The sequence below is a fragment of the Schistocerca cancellata genome, chromosome 6 (genome assembly GCF_023864275.1).
Source record: "Schistocerca cancellata isolate TAMUIC-IGC-003103 chromosome 6, iqSchCanc2.1, whole genome shotgun sequence".
NCBI classification, from domain to species: Eukaryota; Metazoa; Arthropoda; class Insecta; order Orthoptera; family Acrididae; genus Schistocerca; species Schistocerca cancellata.
This window is the reverse complement of record NC_064631.1, coordinates 247,795,525-247,822,534: the sequence shown is the minus strand read 5'-3', so window position 1 is coordinate 247,822,534 and position 27,010 is coordinate 247,795,525. Positions and strand designations below refer to the sequence as shown.

General features: G+C 38.0%; 1 protein-coding gene across 1 annotated transcript in view; it reads right to left on the bottom strand.

Moving 5' to 3' along the window:
* Positions 1 to 746: 746 nt before the first annotated feature.
* The window catches only part of LOC126191381 (tRNA (adenine(37)-N6)-methyltransferase), a 103,242-nt gene continuing 76,978 nt past the window's right edge, over positions 747 to 27,010 (bottom strand). The window contains exons 5-6 of the mRNA XM_049932233.1: positions 4,328 to 4,523; positions 747 to 1,521 (exon numbers count right to left, since the gene is read on the bottom strand). Of these exons, the coding sequence (XP_049788190.1) occupies positions 1,149 to 1,521; positions 4,328 to 4,523 (569 nt within the window). The 3' untranslated portion in view covers positions 747 to 1,148. The remainder of the gene's footprint in view (positions 1,522 to 4,327; positions 4,524 to 27,010) is intronic.

Here is a 27,010-nt window from a genome sequence, read left to right as displayed (position 1 = left end):
GAAGTATTGTTAGTGGTTGGTGCATTTGATGTGGAGAAAGACTCTGATGGAGCCATCCATGAAGTGGAGGTCGGTATCAATGTAGGTGGCTTGCTGGGCTGAGGAGAACCAGATGACGTGACTGGGAGCTAAATTGTTGAGGTTCTAGAAGAACCTTGAGGATGCTCAATCCAGTTACTCCAACCTGTATCTTCCATTGTGTGTATGTGTGTGTGTGTGTGTGTGTGTGTGTGTGTGTGTGTGTGTGTGTGTGTGTGTGTATTTTTTGTGACAGCCCAAGTAGGATTATTCCATGTTCATGGGTGTAATTGGCTATTCTCATTTGTTTTGTATGAAATTAATCTTGAATTTGTGCGTATGTACACGCATGTGAGGGCACACTTGTAATTTTTTATCCATTCAGTGTAGGTGACTGTATGATCTTTCCAAAACTTGATTAACATATATGTAATACTTTGGTGCTAAAAATTTCATCCCGATAGTAATACAGCTGCAACCAAGTGAAAATGTAATAAATTTATATACTTACAACACACATTCGTAAAGTAATTTGTTAGGTACCCGGTCAGCTCAGATTTATCAGCTCAGCTGTGGAGTTGATAAGGAGAATGCAAGGACAAAATGCACATAATCTATATATTACACTTACACTATACTAAAGGCAGTAGTTAGCCTTTAAAAGATATGTCATATACTTAATTCATGATGAGCAAATGCACATCTATATTTAAAACGAAAAGAAATAATTGCATAATCAACATATTTAATATTTATCTGATTCCATAATATTTTTACATAGTTTACAACAGTGCTGTATTTTTACAGAAGTGCAAAGTTCTTACACCTTTGAAGATAATCTTCAATAATAAATTAAAAGTCCAACTACTTCATTAAATTTGTGTCTGTACCGCAGAAGCACAACAGCAATGTTGTTGTGTTTGGCAAATACATGGCATTCCACAGTGAAGGTCAAATCGGCACACATGTGCAACAATACCCTTAAAACACAAATGCCCAGGCTGCTTACCAGAAAACAATATAAGAAAGAGCTCTGTAGTCAATAGGAAGCACAATTCAGTTTAAACTAATGAGTTACATTGCACCTGTACAGCCTTTTCACATCTTGTCCAAACAGAAGAAGATGGTGTCTATTCAGAGGTTGTGCCATGTAAACTGCATTGCCATTCGAGATGGCCACATTCACACATTTTCCCTGCTGGACGCACCTGGAAAACATTCACTGTATGCGCTGAATCATCAAATTTACAACTCACATGGAGATCTGCTATAAGGAAAGTGTAGAATTGGCTTCCCCAACGCCGACGTAGATACACAGAACGAGGATCCTCCCGCAGCACTGCTGCAATCGTTTCTGCTGTGGCTCCTGTCCCATCAGAACCAGTTTCTGCTGCTAAACTCTCCAACTGAGCACGGGCTCTTTCACTGAAAGCTACGTTCAGTTCTGGAGTTGGTGAATGGGTGACCCACTGTGGAACACGCACTACATCCCTTGCAGCCATCCTTGAAACAGATACACAGGGGAAAAAATATACTTGAATATTTCCATTAATCAGTGATACATGGCGGCAGGAGGGGGGAGGTGGCGATAGGGGGAGGGGGCGATAGGGGGAGGGGAGAGGGAGGTGGCGAGAGGGGGAAGTGGCGAGAGGTGGAGGAGGAGGAAGTGGCGAGAAGGGGAAGGGGAGGCGGCGAGAAGGGGAGGGAGATGGGGCAAGAGGAGGAGGGGAGGGAGAGCGAGAAGGCAAGAGGGGGAGCGAGAAGGCAAGAGGGGAAGGGGCGTGAGAAGCCAGGAGGGGAAGGGGAGCGAGAATGCAAGAGTGGAAGGGGAGGGGGAGTGAGAATGCAAGAGTGGAAGGGGAGGGGGAGCGAGAAGGCAAGAGGGGGAGGGGTGGGAGGGAAGGGATGAGAAGTGGAGGGGGAGAGGAGAAGGGGGATAGGGAGAGAGGAAGGGTGGGAGTGGAGGAGGGGAAGAGGCAGTAAGGGAAAGGGTAATGGAGTGGGCAGATGGAGATGAGAGGGAGATGGCAGAGAGAATGAGAAAGAGTGGGAGAGTGTAGGAAGGAGGGAGCGAGGGGGAGAAGAAGTGGGGTGAGAAAGAGAGAGGGGGTAGAGAGGGAGAGAGAGTGTTCAATGCAGGCACAATCATGTAAACAACAATCGGTAAGGCATGCTGAAGGCTCAGTTGCAGACTAACCAACTATGATTGGTTATGATGCATTTTAAAAAAATCTTAATGCCAACACCCGAGTCCTTCACAACCTGTCTTCCTTTCTAATCATTCTCAATTAATATCTTCTTTCTTCTCCAACAAAGGAAATTTTAAATTACAAAAGTTATTTATAGCTGATCCTAATTTGTAAGTGTCTAATGTCAACCCTTGGAAATTCACCTCTTGAAGATAAATATTTGCCAGAAAATTTGTATTCTTTTCATACACACTTGCATACCTAAAACATGAGATGACCAATTACACGAATAGCAATGAATAAACAAATATTTTTAGGGGGAAAAATAAGAATTTCATATATTTTTGAATGAATTTAATATGCCCTAAGAGCATTTACAAAGCACACCTTTTAATATAATCATATGTTGTAGGGAACAAGGCATCACTCTGGTGGTTCACATCACGACTGGTGCATATGAACATGGTATGTACAGTGACTGTCAGGATTTTGGATCTGGATGTCGCACTGGATATGTAGTAGTTAATAGGATAAAGGAAACTTATCTCCAGAGCCCTAAAACAATGAGTACAAGAGGCAGCAGAGCACTGAACTACATTATGACATGTGTTATGTAGACAACAGAAGGTGAAATCATGTTGTTTATAACTTGACACAGCTTTAGCAGGTAATTACAAAAGCCTATGGTTAAAACGTAGCACCACACTGCAAGACCTTCTGTAAGAAGATTGATTCAGTGACACTAGTTTTTAGTGATGAAGCAACCTCTCATGCAGGTGCAAAGCTGAATGAAACATTCACTACAGAGGAGCAGAAAATCTGCACTGTTATGTGGAACGTGTGTGACTCCTGCAAAGTGAATGTTATGTGCTATAGTGAAGATGAAACTTTTCTTCCCGAACAGATAGTGCCAGGAGCTATCAGAGCTGGACAAGCTTAAGGAATGGCTGTAATGATTTTACACAACAGAATGGTGCAGCACCATAGAGATGCCAAAGTGTTTTAAAAACATCTGCCACAGCAATGCATTGGACACAGACAGCTGGTGGTCAAATGTTTTTAACCTGGTCGCCATGTTCACCAGACCCAGTATTGCTATTTCTTCATGTGATGATACGTTAAATATCAAAAGCAGCACATCCAAGCTGCCTTCCTAAGCATCGCTGTTGACATGGTGCATGTGAGGGAAGAGAATGACTATTGCATAAATGTCAAATGACAATGAATGGTACATACTGAACATTTGTGGAAAAACAGCCTTCCTAAACCTATATAAAAAGCTTCATGAATTACAATGCACAACAAAAAAAAATTAATATACCACATCAACTGCACTGTTTTTATGATTTCTTTGCGATTCTGAAAATAATTTAAAACAGCCCTGAACTTGCAAAATAAATAATTACATCCAAGATAATTACGCCCACTGATGGAAAGTTCAGCCAACTGTCATTGCTGATTTTTCAAAAATATAGTGGTTAACACAACAGTTGTGTGTTGTGAACAGTGACTGCCTCACTAAGGACAGTGATAAATTTTTGTTTACATCAAGACGGAAATCGTCAAATTTGATAGCTCAATTGCAGACTGTAAGACAATGGTGTAGCATTTAGAATCTTTTCTAATAGATTCAAAATCAGAAAAATACTTGCACTAATGAAAATACTGGAAACACCTGCATTAATATGATTAATATGGCACTGTGCCAGTTTTGAAGGGAAAACTCTACCACTATTAACCAGTGCAGCATTTCGTTCTGCTGATGGTGAAGAGGAACCAAATCTGCATCAGTGACGTTCAGGGGAAAACTGTGGAGATGATGAGCTGATAATACTATGAAATTAGGAATACACACTCTCAAGCTATTCCATGATACGCATCAAATCATTGTACACTGGATTTTGAAAATGGTTCTGATAGCTTTTGCAACTGTGAGTTACAGACACAGGAAAACTACCAGTGTGGAATGTTTAGTGACTTGCATGAAACTGACAGATTACTGGCAGCAAATCACAAAGCCCATGAAAAAGGTCAGTTGTGTTTTTGGCATAGAATCTATATGAGATCAGTAATACCCCAACCAAAATAATCACAGTACTTTGAACTGTGTGTTTGTTTACCTGCCAGCTGATTGAGAAGAATCTGCTGTTTCTTCTTCTCCATCTGGAGCCTCTCTCTCTCCCATTCGTGCCGTGGGAGCTGGAGCAGTTACCCCCTCGGCCACCATACGTTCAGTGTGTGACGGGAACACAACTGAAATACTGTCTGCAGCTCCTTCTGGTACCATTAACGATGTATCTGCTTCACTTTCACAGCCTAAAACAAGCAAAAGGTGCTTAATAAAAATGGTTAACAGAGACTACATATATATTCTGAATAAAAGGGGTTACCAACATAAAAAAAAGGGAAAAGAAGTTTCAATGACTCATGCCAATGACATACGTAAGACTTGTTAAATATTTGTACAACAAACTCTGACTATAATGACAATTTCGATGGTAAATCAATTTACTCGTAAAAAAAGGCTTTTATTATCATACAGACTTCATAATGTTTCATATTTGTTAATTAAATGTTGAAAGTATTAACTATGAAATGTAATTCTGTGGAAAATTACATAACTGCAGTAATGTTGCAGCAGTCTTCAGTTAGAGATTGCGCTTCATGTCAGGCTATCCTATACATGTTTCTTCATCACAGCAATCTGCACTTATTCAGACTGCTTAAAGTTGTCTAATTTTACTTCCTCTCTACAATTTTTATCCCCACACTCAGTAACATAGCTATATATTCCTTGATGGTTCATGATGTGCCTGGTCGGTCAACCCCTTATTTTAGCAGAGTTGTACGATATTACTGCTTGCTGTATGTATAGATTGAGTAACACAGATGACAGGCTACAACTCTGTCATACTCAGTTCTCTATTACTGCATCCCTTTCCCATGTTCTGCAGTACTGTTTGACATTAATTCCGAATAAATAAATAAGAAATAGGTGTGAATTTGTAAGCAACTATCTGACAAATGAGAAGAGTGGGGTAAAATACTGCCCTAGAAAGATAAACACACAGACATTACTCCATCTGAAAGTTTTATTGAAGTGTACACACTATTACCGCGTAAAAATCTGATTCTAACATTAAAATGCACTTTCATTCTAGCTCTACGACATATTGCATTATTAAAGAAATAATACATGCAGATTAAGCATAATTTTTTTTACTTTCCATTTTACAAACTGCATTTACTTATGAAACTCCATTATTGTAGCTTATGGTACTAACTGTTTACTCAGCAGTAAAAAAAAGGCTATCTAATGTAAATTCACTAAAAAGCTTGATACATAAAGGGCTACATTTTACACAATATACTGAGATGCTTCATGCAAGGGAATGTCTTCTACTGATATAAGCACACCATCCTGTGTCAACTACTTTAAGTTCTTGCTTTAGCTCCACTTTCTTCAGTTTGTTTATTTAACTTCCTTCGCTAGGTATTCTTCAGTGTGATTTTAAAAAAAAGTAAAACTAGTGCCTATTCTGCAGAAGATGAGAGAGCACTTAATTGATTAACTAAGTCAGAGATAGTCTTTAACAATGACGTGGCAGTCTCTTTTTTTATGCTTATCATTGTACAACAAATTGGTATCTACATTTGTTGTAAAAATGTAGCTTTCTCCTTTTGTTGTCCAGTTCAGGGGCTTGGGTTATAAAAGACATGCACAACATGTGATTATCAATGCAGCTTACTGCAACAGGGCTTAAGACAGTTTCCTACACACATTTATAATCTTCCTCTTCAAAAAGCTGGTCCAAAAGTAACCTTTCAAGCGTCTAAGTGTATACATCCTCCATAAGTTTCTGTTGCAAATGAGAGAAACCTTTTTGCTGTACATGTTTTATCATACTCAGAAATCGAATCATATTTCAGGTTTTAGAGCATATTTGCAAATGATAAATAATATTTCAAACTTCTTACATGTAATCTTTTAAGTTTCTTGAAAATGTATGTCTTAAAAAAATAATGTCAGCATGCTAGAGTAAGGTTTCTCAGCGACAATCAATTTTGGCACACAACAATTTCATTTAAAGTAGGGAAATTATGAGACAGAATAGCTGGTCAGTTTTTACCCTCAGGAGCAAAATTCTTAGTACTACTAACATACACCTATAAAGGTACAAGGAATTATACTAGCTTTCAGAACTATTAGTTTCTTCCTCAGAGAGAAAAGAGGGATAAGCTGGGGAAGGTTAAAAAGTAAGGGCAGGTCACTCAGACCAAGGACAAGAGACCCACCAATTGTGAGGACAAGAAGAGAGAAGGATGAAGCGGAGGTGTCACAGAGAGAAGGTCCCATATTGTACACTGGTAAGTAGTGTGCCAGCTTCAGTCCAGAGATGATGAGGAAGTGGGATACATGTAGTGCTTACAATTACCATCTGGTCGGATCAACAGCAAGGTGCAACCTAATGTTCTCACCACACAAAGTCTGCCAGAGTACCTAGTAAATCTCTGACCCAATGTTGCCAGTCCCTCATCATACAAGAGTGCAATGCTGATACCATTACAAAAGTCCCTTTACAAGTAGAAACAAATGACAACTGTTAGTTTATACATCGCCTGCAGTTCCAGGCAGAATCACACTTGTCATTCATATTGCATCATCATTGGTGCCAGTTTACATACAAACAGGTAGTGGTCTTGGTAAGATGGCTCCAAAGCTTTACATAATTGGCTTCTGCACAGAAAGATGTGTTCTGTAGTGGCCAGGGCAGTGAAAACAAATGTGGATTGTTTGTTGTGGCACAAGGTACCATATTCTTCCAGAGGTTCACAACAAATAGAGCTGTTGTGCAGACACATGTGACAGATGAAAAAACGAATTTACCTGGCAACTGCAGAGGCTTGCCATACACAAAGCTGCAGCAGATGTAATCTGTTTTGTTAGCTGAAATGCACTACCCAACTGCAAGTCAAGTCATACATACTCTCTGCTGTCTGATCTTGTACGGGTAAAACTTTTGGCCACCTTGTGAACTTGTCAGTCACCATCAGACAGTAGCAGAAATTGCGAGAAATAGGTAGCAGGCCGATGAGATGCTCTTGTAGGTATGCAAAATTGTCTCTGGGAGTAACCAAGTTCAAGAGTGGTTCCTTTATATGATGTGTCACTTTTCATTTCTGGCAAGGGATATTCCTGCGTCCATGAGCGGCAGACTTTCTCCACAGCAGGCCATAGAAGGACAGTGTTGCTGGTGCCCTCATACAGCATGGATACCTGGACAGCTTAGTCCACGCAAAGACTTGAATCTGCAGCAGTGTAGTGATGCAGGTATGTACAGCTGTAGCTGGCATGTTGCTTTGTCACAATACACTATCATATCAGCACCTGGCAGTGGCATGCATGCAAATGAGTGGCCTTGTCCTTCAATTCTGTGTTGTTCTGCACTGTTGGCTGCAAACTGAAATCAATTGGTTTACTTTGGATAGTGTTAGCAACAACATTTTCAGCTCCAACATTGTACTGAAAGTTGTGAAATGGGCAATGAAATTTCTGGGAGCTATGAAAATTTGAATGTCAGGGGGCAATAGCTGGTATATATGGTGAGGGTGAGGCCTTCAATCATAAACCTGAAATATTTTACAGCCTCATAGGCAGCCGCAAGTTCTGTACAAGAAACTGGCCAAGAATGCAGTTTTTCTTTTAGCTTTTTAGAGAACACTGCTGTGGAACTACACTCACATAACATGCCAAAGCATTTGAGAAGACTTCCATACGGGTTTCAGTAGCAGGACATTCAAGTGCTGTAACCCACACCAGGCTTGCTTGTCATGCTTCAAATGCCTTCTGTAGATCATTATTCCAAATCAGCGGAAATGGACGATGCACTGTCAGGCCAGCTAGGATTGCTTGGATTTCAGTATCATGAGATATAAAGCAGGGAAAGACATTTATCATGCTTATGTATTGACAAAGCTCTTGCACTGTCATCAGGACCAAATACATCTTCAGAATGGCAAACTGATCTGGAGGTGGGTATATGGCAGTGGCAGATATCGTGAGTCTGATGAACGTCACTTCAATAGTGAGGATAAATAATTTGGTGAGATTCAGTAGTATTTCATAGTCAACAAAGTGGCAGAAAGCTTTTTGAAAATGATTGTTTGTGCTCTTCTGGTGAAGATAGTACCACCTGCACATCATCAATGACAAAGAAATAGAAGTCTAGGTATCTTAGCATCTCACCAATAAACCTTTGATAAGTGTTGCAGCACTGTATAGCATGTATGTCACGTAAGAGAATTCACACTTTTTGTATATCCTCTGGGGACTGGGATTTATTTATAAGCCTTGTCAAGCTCCAATATGAAAAAATCTGTACAAAAAGTAAGAGGACACTTGGACTCTCCAACTGGCTTCTTTGCCACCAAATGCAGTGGTGATGTCCAAATGTTTTCTAACAAATGTGCTGGGCTTACATGATCCATTGTGTTGAACACTGCCATGCAAATCTGACGTTTGTTTGGCCGGTGGTTCTGAGATCTAGAAAAGAGAAAAGGGCTAGCTGTAATCATTATACGGTGTACTGTTGAATGACATAGGGTGTCTGCCACACCCATTGGCCACATAACTGGCAGTACTTCCATCACCAGCTGCAAGAGTGGAGACAGATCTGTAATGAAATGCACAGTTGGAATGAGCTGGTTGATCATTCTTAATGAAGTTGTTACATCCAGGATACACCTATTATAAACGTCAAATATGAGGTCAACAAAAAACCCTATTCGATTAGATTGGTTGGGTTATATTAGCTACAATAAATTAACACTTGAAAGCTCTCTGTAAGCCTAATTTCAGATTTAATATCACCCCACTGTAGGTTGCTACAGCAGAATTGTTTCTTGTAACAAGATTAAAGTTGCTGTGTGGTCTCCATTGTCTTGGGAGTGCTTTTGGGAACATACTTATGTTGGACCTTGTGTCAACTAGACACTACAGCGTGACCACCTACAGGCATCACAGTTGTTGACTGGGTCACTGTTGCTGGCAAGCTGTTGCAGCTACAACACGTCTCTGTCTCTCTTATATGATGTGATGCTCATGTTAAACACCTATGTAGATGCAACCTCTGAAAGGCTGCCCATAGTTTCTCTAATCTTGTTTAACTCCAGTTCATGTGTCACTGGGTTGTCAGTGCATTTCTGGTAAGCATGACATCCATATGGAATGCAGGAATTCATGCGGCACTTCAGAACACCACCAACATGCTGAGGAACTGAGATGGTTTTCTCACAGTGGTTATTCAAATTCGGAAAAAAGAAAACCCTTAGAATTCCAGGTACGGGGAGGAAGATGGTGTCTTAAGAAGCTCCAATAAATTAATGGTGAGTGTGCAGGAGGGATGGAGCATACCACCACAATAAAATGAATTTTCTTTCCTCTGAATTGAGATATACTACCATGAGGCAGTAGTTTAACCACAGTATTTAAACATTGATAATTTATGTGAAATAATATTGATATAATTACCACACTTTGAAACAGCAAGTATTTTAAAATTTGTGATTTACAGAACTCAATAAAACTAAATTCCAATGCAAGGTTAAAAACATAGTATTGCCTGAGATTATATGAAATTCCCTGAGATTTTCCTAATTTTTCCAGGTATAATGTAATTTCCAAAATACCAGGTTTTCCAGAAGAATTGCTGAACTGTTTCTGCCTCCCAGCTCCTTCTCATACAGCAGTAGTTGCTGTGACCGTAGTGTGTGTGTGTGAGAGAGAGAGAGAGAGAGAGAGAGAGAGAGAGAGATAACCATTTCCCGTTCACATCTTTCAGCCACTTTTATCTTTTATCAGTTTGTTGCTGATGGTTTCATGATTACAAATCAAATTTTAAGCGTCACAATGGGGTTATATTTCATGCCAACAGCAATGAAATTGCTGGACATATGAACAATATAGAGTAAGCCCAGAGTGGTGATGCAGTATTTTACGGACTATTTTAAGCAAGTTTTTTTTTTCACGAAATAAGATTTTCCATTTTTATTACTGGACTGCAAAGCTAGACTATCATGCTGCACTTCTTGAAAGATGTAACAATAATGTCTTCTCTCACTCTAGACCATGACTGTTTCATCCACTGACACACTTGTTTGATTGTAGGTCGTTTTAAAGCTCCCTTTGGCTCGAATTCATGTTGCGTTTAATCTATCATCCATTTGTTCCATTCCTCTCTCATACACACTTTAAATGGTTTATTTATCGAGACATCAAGAGATTGCAATTGTGAAGTAAATCCACCTGGAATAACAGGAAGCTCTGTATTTCCCTGTCTCAATTTCTCTTTCAAAGAATTTTTCGTACAATACTAAACTGATCTAGGTCAAGAAAAGAACTTTTCTTTAATAAAGCACCTTTCCTTTTCTCCCATACTCTGTTAATCCTTAATTTCATACCAGCTTCATCCATCCAACTCTTGTCATGTACATGAACACCATCACTTGGTGGTATTTCAGAAGTTTTTGATATTGTTTAGCTCTTGAAAATGATTGTTGGATTATGTTTAGTACCATCGGCACAACATGAAAGGACAACAGTGTAGAGCATTTGTTCATGTCCACTTGTTTGTTTTAGTTACAGTTTTAGCACCTTTCATGGCAACAGTTCTGTTACTCAGCACATCAAATGTGAGAGCAGTTTCATCCATATTCACTATTTGACTTAGTTTCACATTGGTTTTCCTACAATGTTGAATAACGAAGCGATGGAAACATAACATTTTCTCTTCATACTTTTGAGACTTTTCTGAGATATTTTGGTTCTGGTTCACAGGCTCAGTCCATGGTGTTTCATAAACCTGTAGCACCAACCAACACCAGCCTGAAAATCTGGTAAGTTCCACTGTAGCACTAGCATACAAGCATCATTTTTTTTATTAATTCCAATGCCATTTTGACAGTGTCCTTGAATCCATTTCAATACATCATCTTCTAAGTTCGGCCATTTTGCATTCAGTCCTCTACCTACCTACACCTCTACCTACTCATTTTCTTCAGTTGTTCTTTACTAGCCCACCAATCACAAAACACTGTTTTCATAATTCTTTTATATTCAAATAAGTAATCAACTCACAACAACTGATAATCAACAAAGCTTTTCAGACAACGTTTCATATATGAAGCTTCAATGCTTCACCAAAACCATACGTTAATACTTAAATCACGATAGCATGGCATAGAGTCTATATAACATCATTCATTTTCTTTCGTGCTTGATCACAGCACCTCAAAGCACGACTGCAAAATGCAAGCAACCCCTCACTGGCAAATCCAAATTACACATCCGTTGTTGCCTTCTTCACTGTGCCTGCATTTTTCTTTCTCATATCTGCACATAAATTCCAGCAAACCCAGGTACAGTAGATGCTCTTTACTCTACTACTAATTACAGTCACGTTTTTTACATGCGCATATTTGTTGGTCTAGTAAAAGGAAAGTGAGACCTGTTGTTATACTTTATAGCAACATGTACCAATTCTAACATTACTCCAACTGTAATTCTGGCTAATACTTCTCATCACAAGATATTCAATGTAGTATGAGAGTAATGTAGTTCTTGGAGTGGAATACTTAGCTTTGAACCATCGAATCACCTCCGCCAATGAGTCCATTAGGGGATGTATACTGCAGATTTGCCTGGATTTCAGACGTATTGAAAACTTGGATGTTAAAATAATATTTTCCAACACAGTGATACATCCTTTTAACAGCAGGTGCATTTTCCGTAAGAAATTCACAAAGGTGTTTTCTACTGAAAAAACAGCAATTGCTACAGATTTTGCATCATTACATAGGCCAAATTGCAACTGACTTCAAGTGCTTGGTACCACTCAATGTATAAACTACCTTAACAATGTACGTTCTTTGGCCTATTATCAAAAACAATTACATTTACTGATTTACAGTGAAAAGTTAATGAGTTACAACAGACTGTTAGTATGGTTTTAAAGACCATAAATGATGATTCATTCTGAATACATTTCTAAATACCATTCTTTTGACTTTTGTGTGGCAATTTGGCTATGAATTTACAGTAACGATATCTATCACATAATCGTTAGTTACAGCTTGATTTCAGGTTGGATTTTATTCTTAACATCAATTGAGGTACCAGTACAAAATGCCAAAATAGAATTTCAAGTTAAAGTTCTGAACGATAATTTCGTAGTATCAGAGTCACTGAAAATCAATAGTGTTTATGTCAGAATGTTTGAGAATCATTAATGAAAAAGTTAATTACAACTGATCTAATTGGTTTTTCCTTACTGATATGATATATGAAGTGCACAAGTCATGTTAAATACATCACATGACTGATAAATGTTCCAATAGTCTGTTTTTAGGTAAGCTGAAATTGATGAACTTTGCTAATTAATTACTGATTTAATTACAACTAGGATATTTCTCCCAACTTTTTTACAGGAATGTTATAATGCAATCATGAGAATGTAATTATAAATTTAGCTGAAATTTATGACAGTATGTTAATTCAAAACATCAGGTTTTCTAAATACTTATAACTTTCTGTTAATTACAGTTAAGTGATCTGAAATAATGTTAATGATGTTGATTTGGTATACAAGTGAACCATACAGTTTTGCTGACAAGAACTTAAGCAAAACAATACTTTCTAACTTGTCCATTACATATTGTGGATCAGGTAATACACAACCTGCTAAACTTTTACTGGTATTGAAGCATTCATTAAATACCATTTAACTAGTCTTATTACACACTACACTCTCCATCCCAGATAATATGCTGCATCCTCCCTACCAAAAAGTCCTCAATTCAGTCACAAATTTCACTTGATACCCTCTATGATCGTACTTCTGATAATAAGGGTAGGTGCAGTACTGAATCAAATGCTTTTCAGAAATCAAGAAATACTGCGTCTAACTGACTGCCTTGATCCAAGGCTTCCAGTATGTCATGTGAGAAAAGTGAGTTGGGTTTAACATGATTGATGTTTTCAGAATCCATACTGGTTGTCAAGGAGGAGGTCATTCTGTTCAACACCTCAATACATTTGAGCTCAGAATATGTTCTAAGATTCTACAACAAACTGATGTCAAGGATACTGGACAGTAGTTTTGTGTATCACTTCTACTACCCTTGTAGATGGGTGTAACCTGTCCTTTTCTCAAGAATTGGGCATGGTTTTTTGTTCAAGGGATCCATGATAGATTATAGTCATAAGAGGGCTAATTCAGCCACAAATTCAGTGCAGAATCTGACAGGGATTCCACCAGGCACTGAAGCTTTGTACAATTTTAATGAATCAACACACCACTCACAACGCTAATACTTATTTCACTCATCTTTTCAATAGTACGACGATTAAATTGGGGCATTTTCTTTGGTTTGCCTTTGTAAAGGAACAGTTAAAAACAGAGGTAACCATTCCAGCTTTTGGTTTGCTACCCTCAATTTCGGTTCCTATCTCATTAGCTAGGGACTGGTGCCACTAACAGCCTTTACATATGACCAGAAATTTTTTGGGTTTTGTGAAAGATCATGTGATAATATTCTGCTATGGGGGACATTGAAGGCTTTACACATTGCTCTCCTGACAGCCAAATGCATTTAATTCAGTACCTTGGATCTATAGCCCTATGCTTTGTTTTACACCTATTATGAAGTAATCTCTGTTTCTTTAGAAGTTTCTTTACAGCAACTGTATACCATGAAGTGTCCCATAACTTGGACAACAGTGGCTAGGCCAGCTAGTCAAATTAACATGCAGTGATGTAAGCAGTTGCAGTTATGACATAAAAAGACACAAGCACAGAAACAATACAGCTTCAATGTCATTTAATTTTTAAAAAGAATGAAATAATATTTGGCAAAACTCTGACAATAGCGCACGCTTCTTAGAGAGCCAGAGGGAAAGCAAGACATGCTCTCATTCTTAGTTATCTTAGCATTGTAATTAACAACAGCAGGGATGAAAAACCCTAACTTAAAAACAGGGTAGTATTTCTGAGCGAGATATGATGACACAAAAGTGTACTGCAGGGATTTCACTGTTTAGCTAAATATTGAAGCTTACTGAATGTTTTAACTTACAAAGAGTCATCCGGTAATCTCTTAATTTCTTCATACATGAATTCAAGAAAAACATTTTAGTACTAGAGCAGTCATCTGCTACATCGATAAAAAGTTGATCAACAACAAAATCCATGAAGCCAAAACAAACACACCATTTTCTCCTCCTCTTTCATGATGTGCTGTGATGTATCCTGCCAGCATTCAACAGTGAAACCTGCCACAGCTTTATGCACTAGTTCCAGAAAGTCTGGCAGCTTAAATTCTCGTATTTCTCACAACAAATCCCTTAACTTGGCTCAAGACCAGTTCTGTTGGGTTCATGTCACAGTGGTACAGTGGCAACTGTAAAAAGGCAGCATTTGAATGGTGTGCTCAGTGCTGTGAAAATGATGCTTATCACTCTGGCTCATATGAGTCCACATCTGTGTTATAAAACGATGAACATACCCAAATAAAGAATACTTATTTTCATTTTTACCCTAAAAATTTAATCTGTAAGTTTTCTAAATTTAAACAACCTTTATTAATAAGGTAATTAAGAATTTATATCCACAATGAAAACTAGAACTTTGTGTGCAATACGTAATTTGAAACAAGAAGTAGATTTTTAATTAAAATAATGATTAGTTATGTGTTAGTTAGCATATGTTTGATGAATTTTAAATTTGAAAGATGCAGGTACTCCAAATTTAATGGGGGGGGGGGGGGGGGGACAACTGAAGCGATATTTGAACCCTCGATAAACAGATTAATTTTGGAATAACGTTTTCTAAAGATATTTTCTCTGGAAACTTGTAACAAACACCAAGAATGACCTGTTTCTTGCCACTTTTTGACTGTGTTCCACAATCATCTTTCACTAAAGAACACAAATCAGCGTCAGACATTTTCACACTACATATTAACAGCACGACAATTGGAGTACAACAGGTACAGAGACTGTGACTGTACATGATTTTTGAAATAAAAACTACATCTCTGAAATATGATCCAGACAAACGTCGATAGCTGTCATACATTAGAATATCTTAAAGTTTCATTTACCTTAACGATCTTATCCCCTTCAAAATACTGCCATTACAACTAATACATTTGTCCCCACCAGTACTTCCACTTTTCGAAACATTTTTTTTACTCATTTTAGAAATGGCTGACAGCTCCTCCCTCATTTTATCCTTGACTTCTTCAATGCTGTCAAATCGGTGTTTTTCATGCCCCTTTTCATACATGGAAATTAGAAAAATTCGCACAAAGCCAGGTCACATGAATAAGGTGTGTAGGGCAGTGGAACCATGCCAGTTTTAGCCAAAAACTGTCTAACAGATGGCTTCGTGTGCAGGTGTATTGTCGTAATGAAAGAGCTAGTCTCCTGCCTTCCGTTAAAATTCCCTGAACCAAGCTCCTAGATAACCCACTAATTTCTTGAACAATTGTCTGTCGATTGGTCTGTGAGCAACAGCTTTCGAATGTTTTCAATATTTTCATCGATTTGGACAGCTGATGAACATCCAGAACAAGGTTTGTCATCAATCGACATGTTGCCATTTTTAAATTGAGCAAATCACTCGTACACTTGAGTTTTTCCCGCAGCGCCATCTTGGTAAGCTATTTTCAACATTGAAACAGTTTCATCAGCATTTTTGCTGAGCAGAAAACAAAATTTCACAGCTGCATGTTATTCACTTAAACTTGCCATTATAAAAATGAAATGGCCCACGGCAATATTATCCCCCCCCCCCCCCCCCCCCCCCCCCCCCCCCCCACCCCCCCTCCAGCCACAGCCTGGGGGATGTTTCCAGAATGAGATTTTCACTCTGCAGCGGAGTGTGCGCTGCCAGGAAGTTTCATATCAGCACACACTCTGCTGCAGAGTGAAAATCTCATTCTGGAATCAGATCTACTGCTTTCCTCCCTCTGCCATATCACATTTCAACAGGACCTGTCATTAGACCAATGCCTTTTTTCATACGCTTGAGAGTCTGAAACTTCTGCAGGGCTACTGGTGCAGACTCACCGTTCTTGTAAAAGAGATTTACCAGCGATATGGGATCCTTCATGGAGACAGTCACATTGGGTGTCTCGGACGTAAACTGAGGAGCAGCCATTTGCCATGCATTTGTTGGTGTGCACTTTCTGACACTTACAATGCCATCTATTAGTAATTTTTTTTTTCCACGATGTTTCCCCTTGCATCAATAATATGCTGTTCAAATTTGACATCATCTGAGCAGCAGTTCGCTTTCTACAGCCTTTTGAAACCGAAACTAAATGATTTTTGCCAACAATTTACAATGGTGTCATGAACTTTGGTTATTCAGTAGTATTTTACTTCATTTTATCCGAACTGTCTGGGGTTTGTGAAAGACTACGTACTAATAACTTAATATCAACATTAAAATAGGAAATTACTAACAGAAAGAAAAAAATGAGATTCAGTTGTACATTTAAGTTTAAGCTATAGGTTACGAACAATGATGAACTTAAATTTTAGTGGAGAATCAAGAAGAAACAAAAAGAAAGATTTGAGGTAGGTGGTAAGTTGTCTTGGAACTATATTAATTGAGGTACATTGATTGACAGGTACCTAGTAATGGTTACAGGGGAACAATTTTCAACATCACTGGCATAAAGTAGTTACAGTTGCGTGCTAAGTCTTCACAGGATTCACATTCTTTGTGAATTTCGTGTGATGACTACTAGGTCCTGAGTTGATCAATGTCTTTCTTCATGTTTCAAGTTCTATACAACGGTCCTCCTCTTCTACTATCCTGTATACTTTCATTACATTTTCTTCTACTATCCCTAACTACTGACTAAGGTAAATATGTAAGGACTAGATTTGGAAACACACATCATTTAGTGTAAAGAAAATGGTATTCATTGTATTCAGATGATGTTTTCTGCAGAATTAACTATGGTGTAGCACTTTCGAGTTATGAAAGATCATGGCAGTTATGCCTTTCTTTAGTCAACTATTCTACTGCTAGCACCCGACAGATTAAGATAAACATCTTACTCGTCAGTGGAATAATGTTACTTCGCTTAGAATTGAAAAGCAGCAAGATCACATTTCTCTTGCAGGCATTACAATGTTCTGTGAGCTACAAAATAGTTATTGGAACATTTGTTTCTGTTCTTAATTTTCAAAATTTACAGGTCATAATTTATACACTTTCAGGAGAATTGCATGTTGTTAACTGTATGCTACTTAAAGACTCACGTTATTTTAACTATATCCATTAGAGAAATGTTTACCAAGTAAAATGCGATAACAGCATTGTACAATGCTTAGAATTTATTTTCCATTTCCTCAATATTTAAAGGTTAATTAGTATTACAAGACATGGCCTGCATCTCAATAGGAAAGGAAAGGGTAAACTGGCTGGGATGATAGCAGAATCTTCAGGAGGGAGGGGGAGGGGCACTAAAACTCATGGGAGTACTTTTTTAGGCCAAGATCACTATCCAATCATCCTACATTGATTGAAATTAAGCTTAATGGGAAGTTCAGACAGGCAGGTACAAGAGATGTGAAAATATCACAAGATTCTCATAACAGTACAGTGAAAAATAATGTTAGTATGTCACATGATTCACATAGAAGCACAGTGAAAAATAATGTTAATATGTTACATCAGAATATCAGGGGATTAAAAAACAAAGTAGATGAGCTTCTTGTTTGTTTAGAAGATTTAGAAAATGAGGATGGAATAGATGTACTATGCCTGTCTGGACATCATACAGTCACAGGTATGGAAATGGTAAATGTAGGTGGATATAAGCTTTCAACAGATGTAAGTATAGACACTATGGAGAGAGGAGAAGTTGCTGTGTATGTTAAAATCAGTCATAACGTGGAAAAAAAAAATTAACCAAAAAATTTTGCGTAGAGCAACATATAGAAGCATGTGCATGTGAGCTTAAACTAAATAATGGCACTTTTATAATTGCAGCTGTGTATAGGTCCCCATTGGGAAATTTTCAACTATTCTTGAAAAACTTGGATTCTTGGTTGTGCTATCTGTCAGACAGAGGAAAGCAAATTATTGTTTGTGGGGATGCCAATGTAGATTCTCAGAAAAAACTCCAATAGGAATCTGACCTTGAGGTATTACTTGGTCCTTTCAATTTGACATCAGTTATCGATTTTCATACTCGGGTGGTACAGGAAAGCAGCACACTGAGAGATAATCTTTCATAGACCAAGATAAATTTAATCAAATAAAACTTTTTCCTGTTAAGAATGGTCTATCTGATCATGATGCACAGATAGTTATAGTATATGATATAGCTCCATACAGTAATGTAAAACACTCCTCCAAAATAGTGCATTCAATTAATGATTTAACAATTGAAAATTTTAGGGAAAGCTTGCAACCATTAGACTGGGATGAGGCGTACAAGGAACAAAATGCTAGTTTAAAATTTATCATATTTCATGATACCTTTGTGAGTATATTTCAAAACTGTTTCCTTAGGAAAACAGTGAAATATAATTGTAAGAAACCATGTAAAAAGCCATGGCTTAAAAAAGGGATAAAAATATCTTGTAAACATAAAAGGGAAATGTACCTTATAGCTAGGAGAAGTGATGATCCCGAAACAGTGAAACATTATGAAAATTACTGCACTGTTTTAAGAAAAATTATTAAAAATTCCAGAAGTATGTGTATTATGTCTGAAATTGAGCACATCTGATAATAAAATTAAAACAATTTGGAATATCGTGAAAAGGGAGACGGGGCAACTGAGAGCACAGAAGACTGTATTTCTATCAAACACAATGAAAAGTTGTTAACAAGAAGTCAGAAGTAGAAAACATTTTTAATAATCATTTTTAAGTGTTGTAGAGAAAATAGGATCCAGCTATTCATCATCAGAAAATGCAAGGCAGTGTATGAAAGAGGCAGTACATATGCAATTTGATAAAACTGAAATTCAACCTACCTCTCCTACTGAAATTAGGAAAATAAACATTCACTCAAAAGTAAAAGTTCACATGGATTTGATGGAATTTGTAACAGAGTACAAAAAGCTTGTTCCCAACAAATAAGTAGGATTCTCAGCCACATATGTAGTAGCTCACTCAAACAGGGCATTTTTCCAGATAGACTGAAATACTCTATATTGTTAAACCATTGCATAAAAAAGGGGATAGATCTGATGCCAACAATTACTGCCCAATCTCACTTCTGACAGCTTTATCCAAAATTCTTGAAAAAATAATGTATTCAAGAGTAGCATCACATATTTGTAAAAATGAAGTACTAACAAAATTCTGTACAGTAAATGGCATAACACCATTGATAAATATAGACTATGAACGGAAGTCTGTTGCTAAGGCAGAATACTCAAAATTTCTAGGTGTGTGCATTGATGAGGAACTGAATTGGAAGAAACACATCAATGATCTGCTGGAACGGTTAGGTTCAGCTACTTATGCTATTAGGGTTATTGCAACATATCAGTAAATTAGCCTACAACACCTATTTTCATTCACTGCTTTCATATGGCATCATATTTTGGTGCAATTCACATAAACATATACTGTTTCGTAAGTCTCTTGTGCCTCCAAATGTCAGAAACAACCTAATATACATATAAGTGAAAGTTGGCTTCAGCACCATGACCAATCTCAACATGAACCATAATATACGTCTTCCCTCCAACAAGGCTAAGACAAGAGTTTTCCTCAAGAGTATCTTCTCACCTGTTCTTGTTATTATAACAATCATCCCTGACGCAATTAGCACAGGATAACATAGAAGCTCCATGGTTCTTCCATACACTTTCACTAAAACTTCCATGGATCGCCTGACAAGTACTTGTCGTTGCCATTCGACCGCCGCATCTACATTCTTCTCGTGACTGAATTTCAAACCTGCATACACAAAAATGTGACACGCAGTAGGTAGGATTCTATCATCCCACATTCACATATAAAATATCGTGTGTTCGAGACGGTAGAAGGCCAAGAGGTTCTAGAATTTACACCGAAATTCTTGAATCACTACAAGAGAAGATCAGGCATGGTACTTCACTCTGAACATTCTTTATGATGTGCAAACATTAGTCTTATAATATAAACGGACTGTGGACATTCATAGCAGCAAAAGTTATTTTTTTTAATTACCTAATATAATTTCTTATGATGTGTAGCTCACTAGTAATTTTTAACTGAAATAATATTCCGAGTACTTAGGAGGTAGATGAAAGATAAAATATGCAACCACATGTGTAAATTGTTAAAGCAGGAAAGAAAATATAACAATTGTCATGAGATGTCGAGGAAAACGGTGTTATTGACAGTTTCTACAAGGTGGAACACTAATTTTTAATTTTATTCTTTTTTTTACTTATTCCAATGTTGTAAAGGGAGAGCTAACTGAATTGTAGTAGGTTACAGAGTATGACGGAATAGGAAATTACTGAAAATGAGAGAAAGTGAAAGTCTGACTTCAATATGGAAGATGCAGGAAATAAAAGAGTCACAACATACTTACTGCAAGGCAGTATATAGTTATCAAGTACTCAAAATGGAACTCCTCTAAGAGCAAAAGATAAAATTAACATAGAAGGCTATAGCAGCCAGAATCAGTTGTGTTATATTACAAAGCGACCATCCCAAGAATTATATCTTGTACTTAGATTTGCAAAAGTGCATTAAGTAAACTATGCTGCAACTTCATGAAGAGGAAGATGCTATGGAGATGAAAAGAGAGTAAACATCATATACAAACAAAATAAAATAAATACATGGCTACAAATGTTGAATGTGAATATAATTTTTGTTAAGAACATATTAACTGCATCATATATCGCCACACTATCCTTAAGGGGGGAGAAAAAAAACCCTCATAACTGATACAGTAATGTCTTAAGACAGTAACACGATGGCTAGAAAGGGAAAGCAGAAAAATTGTACTTTTGTGCAGAACTTAATTGGTAACAACAGTATAAAAACCTGTCACAAGATCATCTGTCTAAATAGGGAATATGTGGTGTTACATATTACTCCAGAAGAGTGCTGTGTAACCCTACATCTAACTTTCCAACAAATGAGTCTCACAGATAGTAAGATGACAATGATTTAATACATAGGAAATACAAATATTGTGAGATTTTGTTATGTATCTTGCATATGGTGAATTATCTAGAGGGGTGACGCATGTCTTCAAGGTGGGATGGCAATAGCATTAATTTCGCAGGAGGAAGTACCTGCAGGGGCAGTTGGGCCCACTCCATGTACTGTCAAGCCGAGGTTACAGTAATGCATCAGTCATGGAACCAAAGCTATAGTGCAACACTGCTGAAATCAAGTGGAGTAAACTAGAGAAGACTGTAAAATGTAATCATTGCTTTACATTCCAAACTGCCGAGTTCACATTTACTTTAATACACTAAATTACAAAGCTACTGTAATGTTTCTGGAGAAAGAGTTGTTCATCATGATGAGTTACTTGTGCAATACTTGAAGAATAAATGGCAAATAGATCTAAGAAGTCTCAAATTTATTTATGTAATTCCATATTGTGCTAAATTCTAGGCTTTCAGCGTCTAGTGCAGAATCAGAAGATGAAGTCCAAGCTTTCAGTATTCAGTCTATCAAGAGATTGATGAATAATGTAACATTTTTTTATGGTCAACACCTGGAGCTAATATAAATTTTGAAATATCAAGGTACAGGGCTATTACAAATGATTGAAGCGATTTCATAAATTCACTGTAGCTCCATTCATTGACATATGGTCATGACACACTACAGATACGTAGAAAAACTCATAAAGTTTTGTTCGGCTGAAGCCGCACTTCAGGTTTCTGCCGCCAGAGCGCTCGAGAGCGCAGTGAGACAAAATGGCGACAGGAGCCGAGAAAGCGTATGTCGTGATTGAAATGCACTCACATCAGTCAGTCATAACAGTGCAACGACACTTCAGGACGAAGTTCAACAAAGATCCACCAACTGCTAACTCCATTTGGCGATGGTATGCGCAGTTTAAAGCTTCTGGATGCCTCTGTAAGGGGAAATCAACGGGTCGGCCTGCAGTGAGCGAAGAAACGGTTGAACGCGTGCGGGCAAGTTTCACGCGTAGCCCGCGGAAGTCGACGAATAAAGCAAGCAGGGAGCTAAACGTACCACAGCCGACGGTTTGGAAAATCTTACGGAAAAGGCTAAAGCAGAAGCCTTACCGTTTACAATTGCTACAAGCCCTGACACCTGATGACAAAGTCAAACGCTTTGAATTTTCGGCGCGGTTGCAACAGCTCATGGAAAAGGATGCGTTCAGTGCGAAACTTGCTTTCAGTGATGAAGCAACATTCTTTCTTAATGGTGAAGTGAACGTGAACAGACACAATGTGCGAATCTGGGAATTTTGATGGGAATGGTACACGAAACAGTTCATTTTGACACTAGTAAAATACGTACCACCTGGAATTTCTACATACACAAAATATACATTTACACATAAGTTTTAGTTTGAGATTCTGAGTGAAACCAAAAACTGAATACAGCTATATATCTGTTTGCACATCTATTCGGGTAGATTTATGTAACTGGTTCGAGCTGCACGCTTCGGGCTCCAGTTGTGATGGCGCTTTATGTACCTCCACAACGGATATATTTACAGGGTGTACATAAAGTCCGGGAACACTTTCAGTTATTTATTGCAAAAGAACTAGACACTGTTCAGGTGTTGTACACACTGCATTTTGAAGAGAAACCCTGAAAGTTTTTTTTACAAACATTCGATATACAAACCTTGAGTGACCCCACAGATGTCAATACGGTAATCAAATTCTTGCCGTATCTGTCCCAACGTGGCATCGTTGACTGTGGCAGTGCTTCCCCCGTTCTCTCCCGGAGCTCTGCTACATCACTTGGTAGAGGCAGATTTTTAATGTGTCCTCACAGAAAAGTCACATGGACTGAGATCTGGTAATCGGGGAGACCATTTCATCAAACAGCTGTCCACTTCTGTAGCATGGCTGTCATGTTTGTGACTATCGGCAAATTACCAAACTACGCTGTCACGGTATACATGAAAACAAAACTTTCAGGGTTTCTCTTCAAAATGACATATGTATGATATCAGTACAATGTTTGGCTCTTGTGCAATAAATAATTGAAAGTGTTCCTGGACTTAATGTACACCCTGTATGTAAATCGGTGGTTCATGCCCCACATTTTGGTCGCCATTGTGGTGGTGCTTTATGTATTGGGTTTTATATCTTACAAAAAGTTGAAGTTAATGTTATTGTGCCTGCTTCACAACTGGAAAATTATTTACGCCAGTGACTCAGTTTTGGTGCCTCTTGCAGTTAAATTGCCCTACATGGTGTTTGTATATTAAAAGATGCCACCACAAACATATTACAATGTACTACTCAAAATAATGAGTACATTGCAACACAAAATAAGAAATCAAAAGAAAAAGTGAAAAGCTGACAGCTCACGGCTTTCTATTATTTTAGTTTTACGAACCACTAACTCTGTATCAGATATGAAAACTTTATAATACGTACGGCTTTAAACTTGCATCCAATATGCAAAAAAAATTCCAGATGCAGTCAAGGATTATTGGCTGTGCTTTCAACGGTGGGCATGTGGGTGGGCTGCATCAAGCTTCATATTAACATCTCTCCATCAATATCCAGTGATGCTTACATTTAACAGTGCAGCAGCACTGTTGTAACTGCAATTACAACATGTTATACCAGCCAAGAGTCTTACAAGGTATGCTATCTTCAATAATGCTCATTTACTGGGTCAATCTCTGAGAGAACTCAATACACTATAATTATCATCTCGCTATATAAATCATTTGGTTTGTTTGACCAGTTTCAGCCTCCCGTGGCAAATCTTCCTTCTAATTACATGCTTGCTGTTTATTACGTTGGTCTTTTGGTGAGACAAGTGGATAATGGTGTACAAACTGACATTCAGTAAATTTGCTGTTGTGCACATCATAAAGTTTGCTGTGACTTTTAAAGCTCCATCTGGGTTCTTGCAGCCTGTCTTATGGAGTGGCTAATCCTGGCCTTTCTTAGTATTAATGGAATTCCCTACTTAAGACTGGCAGTGCAGGTTTTGCAACCACAAAAAATTCTGCTTCTTGTAAATGAAGAAAGAAAACATTACCTTATTATGGCTCTTTGTTATACCACCTGGGACCAGGAATTTCCTTTTACTTGTTTATTGTTATTCTTAAAGTCTTCCTTATACTTAAAGCCTATACTGTTAATATTATCAAATTTTACTCTCAAATGCTCGCTTATGTAAAGAATACTTGCTAAGTTTCATAATACTTAAATCTTTGCCTTGTAGTGATCTTAATTTAGAAATTGGTAACTTTACCCTTTGGGTTTTTGGGGCCATCCTTTTAAGTTTGGTGAATTGTGTGGAATTTTGTAATCATAGTAAATAGCAACTCAAATGTGCATTAATGAATGACGTTCAGTCCCTATTTGCCCAGGCCTTCCTTACTCTTCACTGTAGAGACATATTGCGGCATCTCATAATTGGCAACAGAGCATGGATACTTTTGGTTATAGGGCTTGTGATTGACAATTTTTTGTTACCTATTTGGCACTGTTAGTCAATTGTAGTAAAATAATTGTTTTGCCAGACTCTACTCGTATTGCGGTTTTCAAGTGCACTTGGAGGCAAGATGGCATCTCGACTGGTGAGGGGAGTTGTATGTTTGAAGAAGGAACAGCTACATTATGAACTGTGCATTCAGAGTCAGGTGGAGGAAGGTGATGTAGCAGAACTTAGTGCATGCCTCTGTAGGGCCACCACCCTTCCATTTAAAATAACTGGGGAACTGATTCGTTTGGTGAGTAGTGCCCTTGTGTGCTGCACCTCTTCTCTGTCTGATATCAGTGTTAACAGTCAGGCCACCTTGCTGACAATTGTCATGTTAGGAAGAAGAAACAGTCGAACAACAGACACCGAGGGAACCGCAGACAGTTTCTGCCTCGCAGATTGCTACAGGCCTGCAATAAAGTTAGGGGAATTATTAGTAGCTCTTTAGCCTTTGTGTGTGGTAGAGGAGCGTTTTGCACTGGTACTGCAAACTACTGTCTGTGCCAAGTTCTACTTTCCATGATGTCATGGGACCACAAGCTGCACGTTTATATCTCTCCACCAAACACAATGAGGAGCTTGAAGTTGGTGCTTACTGTTAGCAGTGCAGCAGCACTGTTGTAACTGCAGTTATGACACATTATACAAGCCAAGTGTCTGGCAAGGTGCATTAACTTGGGTAATACTAGTTAACTGGGTGGACTTCTGAGAGAAGCGGATACATGATAATTATCATCTTGCTATTTAAATCATTTGATTTGTTTGACAAGGATCAGCTTTCAATGGTAAAACTTCCTTCTAATTACATATTTGCTGTTTACTGGGTTTGTCCTTTGGTGAGACAAGTGGATAAGAGCATACAATCCAACATTCAGTAAATTTTGCTGTTGTGAACAGTGTAAAGTTTGGTGTGATATGTAATGCTCCATCTGTGTTTTTGTGGCCAGCCTTATGGGTAGGTTGAGTCTGGGTCCTCTTAGTATTAAAGGCACTGTCTATTTAAGACTGGTAGCACGGGTCTTGCTATCAAACAAATTTCTACTTCTTGCAACTGAAGAAAGCTTACATTAACTTACTGTACAGTTCACATCATATAGGAAGGCGGCCCAATTTGCAGCAGTTCTGCAGCCAATCAGATTCATTCTCTCTCCGAGCAGCTAGTTGTGAGTTACAAATAAGACCATGATAATCTCTCTCCTGCAAGCTGCACTGTTGCCAAAGCAGTTTCATTCACAGAGAAACAGAATTATTCATTCAGCTGTTGATGTTGCTTTCTTGTAGCAGTGTAGCTGTGAATGTATATCTATAAACGTTCTAGTGTGATTTCCAATAAAACTGTCAAGTGACAGCAATAAACGTGAAGTTCCACACTAGTGACTACTAATCAAATTGCATACCTAAGGAATATTGCCTAAGTAGTGTGACTGGATTCGCAATTTCCGTCAGAAAGGTCACAATATGTAGGAATCGATGAACAATCATCAAGTTAAACGGAAGTGATATCTGGCGTTCCCCAAGGAAGTGCTACAGTAAAATTGCTGTTCCTGATCTGCATACACCATTTAGGAGATAATATGAGAGCCCTCAGACTGTTTGTAAATGATGATGTGATTTACCCTCATCTATGATCAAAACACATTGCAAAACGATTAGACAAGATATCTGTATAGTGGAAAAAGTGGCAATTGACTCTAAATAATGAGAAGTGGGAAGTAACCACACAAATACTAAACTGAATCTACTAAATTTCAGTTACGTGATAAAACACACAGATCTAAAGGCTGTAAATTCAACTAAATACTTAGGGATTACTACTATGAATAACTTAAACGGCAAACCATCACACAGATACTGCTGTGGGGAGAGAAAAACCATAAACCTGTGATTAATGGCAGAACTCTCAGAAAATGCAACAGTTCTATTAAAGAGACTACTTAAAATGTGCTTGTCCACCCTCCTCTGGAGTATTGCTACCCGGTGTGGGATCCACATAAGATAGAACTGATGGAGGATATCAAAAAAGTTCAAAGAAAAGCAGCTTGTTTTCGATTATCGCAAAATAGGAGAGAGAGTTCCACGGATATGATTACACAATTAGGTG